Genomic DNA, 11,301 nt, shown 5'->3' on the forward strand with positions numbered 1-11,301 from the left:
AACATATTTCTAAGCAACCGCACAAACTTCCAAATACAAGCCCAAGAAGTTTAAAATAGCTTTTTGATATCTTTTGATGTGTCACGTGACCCCTGACAGACCACAGGACAGACTTTGTGTTTGAAAATGAGTCAGGCCTGAGAAAGGTGCCAACCAGCACTCCAGGAGGGACAGCGATGCTGAGTGTTTCTTCATCACACGCGGAGATAAATATTGCACAGTAATTGAATCACCCAGATTATTTCCTGTGGGGGAACAGGGCAGAACATACAAACCTAAGCTGCCCCTAACAACTCTTGGCTTGTTCATACAAACAAGGAAGAAAGAAAAACTTTCTTGTCTGTCACGTCTGTCAGAATCTGAATCAACATCTCTCTGCAGCACAGATCCGTCCAGAGAGTGAGACGAGGGGACCGGCACCCTCCTCCCCCTCTGCTGTTACATAAACGCAATCCCTTATGCCAGATTTGTTTAAAATTTGGTTGTGTGAAGCACAGAGTGGCGAGCCAGCAGAGGAAGTGGTTACACAGAGGCGCAATCTGAGATAACATGACAGAGGAAGTGTATGAAAGAAAAAGACACAGAGATGTACAGTCATGTGGGGAAGTACATTGATCCCAGAGAGTGCAAAAATGTACATTCCCACATCAAGAAGATGGAAAGACGAGTTTCCCATAGAAACAGATACTTATGTAAACTAGACTTAGCTGCTACACATCAGAACGACAACTGTCCACAAACTTTCATGCACATGTTCAACACCGCTGCAAACACGTTAATAGAGTTAAAGCTGTCCAATCACTCACTAAGACCTTCATGTAGTCGACCACTACCTGTCCACCGAGAGCATGCATGTTACCTGAGTCCACCCCTATGGTGCCGTGGAGAAACGCACACTCCGACGGATCTCTCCCACTCAGACCGACTTCCCACAGCCAAACTGTCACTCTCAGCCTTTCCCTTAGAAAACTCCTCAATCCTCAGGGCTTCTCCTTCCTTCTCCCGTCCCCTCCGTTCCCTGTCTTTTTTCAGCAGCAGCCTCTCTTTCACTCCTGGGAGCTTTGACCATTTAAGGAGAAGGGCTCTGTGTGCCTCTATTAGGTTGCTGTGTTATGCATGTGTGTGTGTGTGTGTGTGTGTGTGTGTGTGTGTGTGTGTGTGTGTGTGTGTGTGTGTATATTCTCAAGCATCCACTCATCTGATCATCCCTCGGCTAAAAAAAGCTAAAGAAAGTTAGAAAAGGGTATTATTTTTGTCTGCAGGGTTTGTTTATTGCATGTGGGAGGTGTAGGAATCTCTGTGTGTGCTGTTGTGCGGGGGCATGTTTATGTGAGGCAGGTAGATGGACTGTCTGTGTTATATTTACTGTGCTGCCTAGGAGGAAGCCATGCATCTGCTTTCAGGATCTTACATCCATTTTGTTCGGTATTCTGTTTTGTCAAAGCCTGTCAGTTTTGGTCTTTTTTTTTTTTACTAGCGAAAGATTTATGTGCTGAGAGCTACAAACCACCTAAATTTAATGGAATAAAGTGAGCACTAAAATGGCCTTTTTGGAGCAAGAGAACTAAACTTAGTGGCGCTAAAGTATCACAGTCAAAACTGGTGTTATATATGTATCATGAATCCTGTAGTACAAAGTAAACCCTGATGATAAATGGATCATTTAGCATCAGGGTTTACTTTTTTTTCTTCAATAAAATATTATGATTTTTTGTTTGTAAGTGTACTATTGTTATGACCTACATGCAAGCAACTTCTTTCGGCTTTTCCTTTTTGTAGGGGATTGCCACAGTGGACCACAGCCTTCCTTAATCCATCACAGCTCTTATTGTTGGATGCTTTTCCTGACCCAACCCTCTCCATTCATCCAGGCTTGAGATGGGGCAACGAGGTCAATGTGCCCCACATTGTTGGGGTAAAGTGATTTAATGTCCACCTCTTCTAGCGGAGGTGCTGGAATCAGCAGAGAAATATAGTTTCTCCAGCATGTCCGCTTGCTGGATGGACATGGAATAAACACCTTTCCAAGGAGGAGTTCAGCAGGCATCTTAGTGAAATGCCCAAATTGCCTCACCTCCTCTTGATATATAGGTGCAGCGATTCTACTCCAAGTCGTCCTAAAGCGACAAACCTTCTTATCCTATCGGGCCATATGAGTCGGGCGCGAAGCGGTGCAGGTGGCGACCAAAGGCCTGGACCTCGGTGTTCTGACCCTCGGCTGACAAAAAGGGTCCGTGCACCATGGAATGTCATTTAAAAAAAATGTAAACTAAATTTAAAATAGCGTATACACATTTAATCTAATGTAGAAACTGAATTTTTCTTTTAAATGTGATAAATTTGATTTGATACAGACAAAACGTTTTGACAGGATAACAGAAGTTGTGTTTAACCCAAGACGATGATATATATTCAAAAAAAAAAAAGGGGGGGGGAGGCATCTTAAACATCCCAGAGAGGCTTCTTCGGGGGTCATGTTCTGGGTCTGTGGAAAGTGCCTCCAGACAACTTCTGTTGTAATAGATTTAAATAAAATTGAATTGAATTGAATTCCTCAATCAGAAATGCAAACACTATGACTGCTCAACTTGCACACATACACCAACAATTTAAAAATAATGTTTCTCAATATAAAACTGCAGGCAACAACAGTATTCTAATTAAAAGTTGTTTTATTTATTTAAAAAAAAATATTTTTTCATTTATACTGGTATTATTATTTTGTGATATTTTCAGTATTTTGTATGACATGTTGTACTGTTGTGTGTTTCTCCTGACCAGAGATTTTTGCTTGGTGTCAAGAGGTTCTATTTCCTAGTTAAGTAAAGGTTTAATATTTAGGAAAAATACTAATACAATATTCGTATTCATATTTTGCACTATGAAAGGGACGAGAGTGAAAATCAGCATTGAATGGCAGCAACCTCTGAGAGCTCCAGCAACACTGTTTTTAAAAACAGACTTATTTCATGATAAAATCCACAAAACAGTTAAGGTCTGCTGTGTGAGCTAAAAACATACATAAACCAGAGCCAGAACCACTGCTGCCTGCTCAGTTCCTGACCTAATTTAAGATGAGGTCAAATTAAAACGTCTTTTGTTAGCCGATGAATAATTTTTTATATTCTTTTCTGAACCTATGATAACAAAACATTGAGGATCAAGAGCAGAAGGAGCACTTGGTTTATTATTAGCACACAGTTCACGTGCACAGCTAACCTGAACACCTGTGGTGCTGAACAGCACCTGCAGGTACGAACGTACAGGTTTTGGAGCAACATATGCTTCCAATCAAATAATGACCTTTACTCATCACCTTAAGACAACGACGGATACTTGGTGCTGTGGTAAAGCACATTTCCAACTTGGCCCACATGCTCATCAGATCCCCACTGAAAGTATTAAAAAAAAAAGAAAAAACTATAAAAAAAAGTAGGCCTTCAGCTGCTGAGTATCTGAAATCCTTTCACTTTCAGAACAGGAACTCATCTCTGTTCATACTTGTAATACGTGTTCCCATTTTCAACATTTGACCTTTTGTGGATCTAGAATATTTCCTGTGATTTAGATCATTTGAAAATAAGTAAAGTGTACATTAATTTCTCTTTAATAACTACTCCATCATTGATAAAGTAGCATATTGTGTAGATTGCGTTAGGTGGGTTGAAGACAACCTCTTCTCATGGCTAACCCCAGAGTCTGAGGGGACATCTACCTCCTGAATTCACTTCGGTTTGTCTTTTGTGAAAATACAAATGGTTAGATTTTTTTTTGTGTTACCTCGCAGAATATCCTATGAGTTTATCATATATTTTCATGTAGAGCCTTAATCTGGTGTTTCTCAGCCCTGGTCCTTGGATACCACATCCCTGCATGTTTTACACGATATCCTGCTGCGCGCTTGATTTAAGTGAGTGCATCACCTCGTTAGCTTCTCTTTAAGGTCTACGTGTGTGCTGACAACCTATTAATATGAGCCAGATGTGGTACGATGTTGAATATTACTGGACAAGACTTCGAGCCAAATATATACTCGTATGAATTGTTATTAAACAATGTTGTGGCTCTGAGCAGAAACTGGTTTATTACACTAGCAAGTGGTTGAGAACATTGTAAAAAAAAAAGTAAAAGAATTCAAATTAAAAACAGCTGTGATCATATGAAATGTCTACACAGGATTATATATATATATATATATATATATATATATATATATATATATATATATATATATATATACATACCTGTATATGATTGTTGCTAAATGGTGTTTACAACTGCAATGTCCTTACAACTACAATTTGATGTGTTTTATATCATATATTAAGGTGTATGGAGTATGTATTCAAAGTAAGATGCTGGGTTCAAAGCCTTATCATAAACTTTACTAATGTCAAACAGTTACATGACTACAAAGTCCAAGTTGCTAAAGTTTTAATTAAGTAAAAGGTAAGTACAGATACATTAAAGCTTTGACTAACTTTCAAGAGCTGATAAAATCATTAAGCCAAAGTAAGTTTTCACTTTCGTCTAATATAATATGATATATACACTTGATCGACCAACACACAAAAGTATGCCTCTGTGTGCATTTTAAGAATAACTTTACAGTTATAAAAAGCAGAAGGGGCTCTTACCGTGCAGCAGCTGCCTCGTCCTGTGACACCTGTGAGAGCAGGAGCACACACTGTGAAAACACAGTTGATTTGCATTTAACAGGAAATCATGTGCAATGCAAATGTTATGGGAGTGCTCATAAAACAGAAAATGTAAGTTCAAATAAAAGAGTGTGTGTCAGATGCAGAAAGAACTATAAAGAGGCAAGATATATAAATATATTCCTTTCTCTTTAGAGGCTGATGCTTTCAACATGGTATTTATCTGATTGGCTAAAACTGTAAACCACTCTTTCAGGAAGTATCCCACCCACCCCACCTCCATGACTAGGGGCAACGATTACCTGGCAACCATCTCAAGTACCGTACACGAGGTTTTTGATCTGCTGGCTGAAAGCTCTTGTTGTCCTGTATTGCTTTGGGGGGAGTCAGGAAAAGGCTTGTATTGAGGTAACAAGTAAAGCACAAGATACTAGCAAGTCCCAGGTGTTAGATTATCACCATCAGTGCTCACCAGCAGTATGTCACAGAAAAACTGTTATCTGATTATGACACTGGGCTTTTGAACACAATACAAAACATAAGCAACCAATACGGTAGTTTCCTTAATTCTTTTCCCTCTTGGATTGTTATAGCAGTTCAACAAAAGTTGAAAAAGTATAAACATTTTTAAATAAAAGTTTTACTAGCAAAAGAAGGATGAAATGCATATAACATTTTTCTAAAAGCATTAATGGAGACGGAGAACTCTGTTGACATCACAAAAAGAAGGACAGCAGGATGGATCCTGAAGCGCTGGCAGGTTTTAAAAGACTCAGTAAAGGATTTTTGTTGATAATGACATAAATTGTTGTCATGCTTTGTAAAAGAACGACAGAGTTAGTTAGTTATCCAGAATGAAATATCCCAACTTTACTTAGATGGATGGCCTTTCATATGTGTTCACATGGAAGGAGTCTTAAAGCAGGAGTCCTGAGTCCAAACTTGGATTTACCAGTCAGTTCATATGTGGTACCCACAGTTTATTTCCCCACTTGTGAGCAAAAGCAGGATGCAGGGCAAAGTTTTCTCTGCAGGACGGCTAGACTTACTCTATGAAATCTGATGTGAAGTTCAGAAATCTGAGAGGAGCTCAGAGGAAACCTGCTGCTCCTCCATGCGGAGAGGAGCCAGTTAAGGTGGCATGGGCATCTCATAAGGATTATCCCAGCGTGCTGTTACATAGGTTTACCAGACATGGACATGGTAGACAAAAGCCGTCTAGGGCAACATGAGAGTCAATCCACAGACTACGGCTTGTCTGTCTTTCATTTGTATTTGTTTTATAACTTTTTTGAGATTTCATGTTGCTCTGGCTCCTGTTTTCCTGATACATAATAATAAAGTACACATTTATTGTAAGTATAAGTATATTGCTCAACATGTGTGGAGATAAAATGCTCCTTACATTTTTACTGCATATACCAACAAACATCATACTGGACTCTGGACTGCAACCTTTATAACAGCAATAATATGACATGAAGTGTTTGCTGTTCAGGATTTGGATGTGTGGATACAACTTAATTTGCTAAGCAAAAATAAGCTGCCGTCATCATGTAACAGCAGACACTGAGACGACTAGTGCCTCATATATTGTCAAGTATGATTTCCCGCTCTCTCCCACTTGGCTCTCAGCAACCTAATCAAGCTTGAAACGATTCCTGACATCACAAAGAACTCTCACCTATAGAGTTAGCCCTATGAGGAGTGTTTTTCTTTATAGAAATGAGAAAGTGGAAATATTCGACATGAGCCCTTCCAGCAGAGGTGTAAGTGACCCTTCCTTTGGCCAAAACTCTCATTTCAACATGAGCAATACTGAGAAAAATGTTAAGAAATGAGAAAAATGTCTGCTCTTATTCATAACCTTGACAGATTGAAATAAATTCAAGAGAAAAAAAAAAATTTGGACATCATAACGCTCTTAAAATAAAGGCTTAAGTCATATTTTATTTTAAAGTTTTTCAGAAAACAGAAAAAAAATAAGCTAAATACTTATTTTTTTATATATATAAATATAACTTAAGATATTAATTTAAGAGGGTGACAATATGTAAATTTAAATTTGTAATTGGTAGGAGGGCTCACAGTTATCTGACATATCTGATCCTAACGGTGGAGTTGGTGAATTTTTTCTTTTTGTTTTTCAAGAATGAGATTTATTTTGAAAGTGTGTAACCAAGATCTTCAATGTCTTCCTTTCAACCGCCATCAAACACTGTGTCACCAGATTCACGCCTCCAGAATCATACTTCCAGGACACATGAACACACACCAGCTATGCAGATAACTACCAGGTTACGGGTGTGATATATTTCCAATTTACGTTAGTGTAAAATATAAGCATGTAGGCTAAACACAAGCCTGGGGTGAACAAAGTTTAACCAAGGTTTCATCAGGATGACAAGACACCAAACCACTGGAAACATGCTTACATTTATGAAAGGATAAAAGGACAATGAACTGTCCAACTGAAATATAGTTTCCGTAACATTGCTATTATTTCCTTCTGTTCCATCACTCGTCACCATTAACGAAACACCAGTTTTTCACCCCCACCGGTTTTCAATGAACTCACGGCCCTTGAGAAGCTAAAACTGGATCCACCCCAGCACCAGTTCTGAATAGCATCAAGAATTGGAACCGTAAACCTCATAACTTATCTATAATCGATGCAAAGAGGTGTTGAAAATGCTTGTAGTAAATCAACAACAAAACAAATGCACAAGATCAGACATTTATTTTGATATGCAGAAATGACGTGACAGACTTATAGTTGTGTATAGTTGTGTTGCAGCCATTGTTGAGGTGGAAATATTACTGCAAAAATGTGTTACTGTCCTGCTGACAGTGATCATTTAGGAATTTGAGACAACTGAGCAGGTGATATGAGGCTAAGCGCATGTGCACATACATTTGTTTCCTTATTAAAACTTGGTCTGGAGTTGATATGTATGTGTATATATATATATATATATATATATATATATATATATATATATATATATATATATATATATATATATATATATATATATATACACACCGTACATACATATCATATATATATCACATCAATATACTGAATCGATAGAACCTGCATCGCTAAAATCCTAACAATTTCCATCCACTGAAGCTACTACAAAAACATGGAGGAAGTCCAGCTGATTGGCAGAATTGGCGACAAATCATTTCTTTCAGCCTGTGCAATTTAATTTTGTTTGTTAAAAAAACAAAAATTTGTTATATTAACCCTGCCTCAACAGTTGACAGACATTCTTCATATTCATTTAAAAAAAACATTATCATCGTTTATCGCAATTTAGAAGTAAAAATGTAACCAATAAAATGAAAAATGCTTCTTAAAATGATCACTAGAAACAATGTTAGTGTGTGTGTGTGTGTGTGTGTGTGTGTTGTGTGTGTAAGATGGATACACCACATAAGGACTGCAAATCTTCTTATTTACTATATAGACATGAAGTAGAATTCGTTCTCACCATTAACTCTCATGAAGATGTTTAAAAAAATATGTTCTCATTGTTTTGAACAAGTGCTACACTGGTAGACATGAAAATGTAAATAAATATTTTACAGTTTCTCAATAAGTCCTTAAGAGCAAATCTATTTTAATATGAAAAAGGGAATCTGCAAGAACAGGAAATAAACAGCTTCTCTCTTAAAAATGTGGAGCTAAAAATACTTGTCTCCCATTGTGTTTAAATAAAGTAACTTCTGGTCTCTGCAGTATCCCCAGCGGCCGTTTCTGATAGAAAACTCACACTCCCCCGCCTCCTGTGTTACAGTGCTTCTATGCAACGCAAATATCTGGACAACTTCTTTTTTTTTCTTTCTTTAAACATCCTCAGGGATTGCCACTAGTAAAGGAAACAGCTTTATAATTAATCTGTGTCTCACTGTGTACCCCACTGCCACGATAACACCGAAGATGTTTCTGTGATGGTGTCACCATACCATTCATGGGTAGCTCTGGAGGCTCTGGGACTTCTGGGAATACAGGAAACGGAGGAGGACGCTCGGCGCTGACCATGTCCTGGCCGTGTTCAACATCATCCATAAACCCAGTTGTGTTTGTCCCTGGATCAGGTGGCAGATTGAGACTTGGAGACTTCAGGGGCGAACAGACAGAGAGAACAGATTTAATACTGGATTACTAACATTACGGGACGCACAGGAAACTGTACGCTAACATCACATAGCGCAATAAAACTTACATAACGCACATGACACATACCAAACAACATTCAAATCAAAATGATATGGAGCAGTTGAAAAAATGAATAAAGGCTCTTTCTTGAAAAGTCACTTTGGGGCAGTTGCAAGTTAAATATTAGCAAAGACACAAAAATATTTAGAAAAAAAAGAAATTCTGCCTCAAATATCATACTTTTAGTTTTGGAAGCTTACAAACTGTAACACTTGCTAGAGGATTTTGGACATAAAAACAAAATACAAATTTTTATGTACAGTATTTATCTGGATTTTGATTAAATAAAAAAAAAACTAAATATAGTGTTGGTTACTGAATCAAAGATGCTTAAGTGAAACAGACCTTAGTTAGAGTTTTTTCTTTGAACCGGGCATCGAGAGCACTCAGCTGCTCATCAGTGTCGACTGCTCGGCCCAGAGACTCCTCCAACGTCTGAGTGATGCTCTCCATCCTCTGTCTCACCTGGTGGACCCTCTCCTCGCTCTGCCTCACCAGCTTGGCCGTCTCCAGGGCGCCGCTGACCATCGCCTCCATCCTAGTGAGGGTTTCCAGAAGCCCGTCTGCCGCTGCCTGCGGCTGTGTTTGTTTTTGAAGTGGAGCTTCGATCTCTTTGGGCTCTGTAACCGCTGCTGCGTCCCCCCGAACCTTCTTCTCCACAGTTGTTTCTGCTTGTTCTCGCTCTCTGTTGTTCCCTGCGTCAATGCAAAGACTCCTACTGGTGTGTTTTTGCTCGTCACACTCTTGTCCAGAACTTTGAGGGTTTTGCAGGTGGCAGACCTGTCCCATCATATCACTGATGGTCTCCTCTGCCCGCAGGAGCTCTGCGTCCGTCTCAGATAGTGCATGGATCGGTCGAATTTCCTTCGTGTGGGCCTTGACTGCTTCCTTGCAGTGCGATCTCCACCAGTTCACCACTGCCACACTCTTGGCCTCCTGGATCTGAGTCTGACTCTCCCACTGGCTTTGCTTTTTCTCCTTGTCACAGGCTCTCCGTTGCTCCTCCACCTTCTCCCCCTTGTCCTCCCACACACACTTGTGCCGCTCAATATCCTGCAGCCTGAAGCCCCAACCAAGACTTTATAAACATTTCCTTTACACGCTGTTATGTTGTTACTAAGGGGTACTAAAACTGCACTTATCTCTGATAGAGTCTGCGCTCAAGGAAGGTAGTTACTTTTGTGGGCTGCATAATGGAGATGCCCATAAATACATGCTCAAAACCAGACACCCTTTTTTATAAGCTTAGCCTCTAAGAACAGACTGACATCAACCACATTCCCTCCGTTACCATAACAGGAGATAGAGAGGTAAAAAGCTCACATACACATTGCCAAGCCGCTGTTTGATGCTTCCCTTTTGTTGGTAACATTGAGGAAAAGGCCTTTCCTGCACAGTAGCAGGATCCTGTGTGAGTGTGTGTGGGTAAATAAACAAAAGAGAGGTTAGATTCACACATGTTACTGTATTGTATATAATTATTACCCTCCCAGCTTCAGTGCTCACCTTCTCAGGACAAGTATCGTGCAGACAATGACCCATTTCTGCTGTCTTAATTGGATTGATGATGCTCTGAATATCATTAGAGTGTGTGTGGAGTGATGACACACTTTTCTCATCCAGAGCTCTGTGATGCTGCTGCAGAGCAAGAAAGCATTTACATGGACGACATGAAGCAGGTGACCAGTGGCATGGAGAGACAACAAGCGAAACCAACCTGCTGCATAAACTGCATCTCGCTCTGCAGAGAGCGGTGGACTGGAGGATCGAAACAGTGGAGATCGCGACGACTGAAACAATGTCTGTCGTACCTGTGAGAATTCAGCAGAATAAGGTGCTTTATCTCATCACCCCTCAAAGACTTGTGCTGTTCATACATGACTTGTGACAAACTATGAATGATCGCAATAACATGCAACAAATCTATCAGTCACACACAAAATGATCTACTAGTGTGCTGCCTGACATGTGATTACAATAACAGAAGCAAAAGCACCACAATATTTTGTAAACTCAAACAGCTGAGAACTTTCATTTGACGCAACTCTTGATATAAGTTTAATCATAGCAAAAACATTCAAAGCAACACAGTTTCTGGGGTTTAGTACATACAAGAGGAGAAAGATGGGGTGAAGTAAGAAGTAATTGGGCCACTTCAGCTTTGATTTTAACTCTTGCAAGGCTCTGAGGGATCGGCAAGCCCTCTGAGGAACTGAGGGCCTTTGCCCTGGCTTGGGTCATTTTCACCTGAGCCTTTGTGTCCTGCAAGGGTTAAACCATCCATTGATCCATTAACTTTCCCATTTCAGCCTATGGGGAGAGAGTCCTAGACCTCTCCCAACAAGGCCACCCCCCCCAGCTCTTCTCGCAGGACACCAAGGCGTACCAAGGCCAGCCAGAAAATATCTGTTGTCC

At 39.7% G+C, this 11,301-nt stretch overlaps 1 protein-coding gene across 1 annotated transcript in view; it reads right to left on the reverse strand.

Moving 5' to 3' along the window:
• Positions 1–9,987, reverse strand: part of mrvi1 (murine retrovirus integration site 1 homolog) — a 28,906-nt gene extending 18,919 nt beyond the window's left edge. The window contains exons 1-3 of the mRNA XM_061743030.1: positions 9,232–9,987; positions 8,634–8,787; positions 4,638–4,687 (exon numbers count right to left, since the gene is read on the reverse strand). Of these exons, the coding sequence (XP_061599014.1) occupies positions 4,638–4,687; positions 8,634–8,787; positions 9,232–9,678 (651 nt within the window). The 5' untranslated portion in view covers positions 9,679–9,987. The remainder of the gene's footprint in view (positions 1–4,637; positions 4,688–8,633; positions 8,788–9,231) is intronic.
• Positions 9,988–11,301: the final 1,314 nt, after the last annotated feature.

The sequence above is a fragment of the Cololabis saira genome, chromosome 2, assembly GCF_033807715.1.
Source record: "Cololabis saira isolate AMF1-May2022 chromosome 2, fColSai1.1, whole genome shotgun sequence".
NCBI classification, from domain to species: Eukaryota; Metazoa; Chordata; class Actinopteri; order Beloniformes; family Belonidae; genus Cololabis; species Cololabis saira.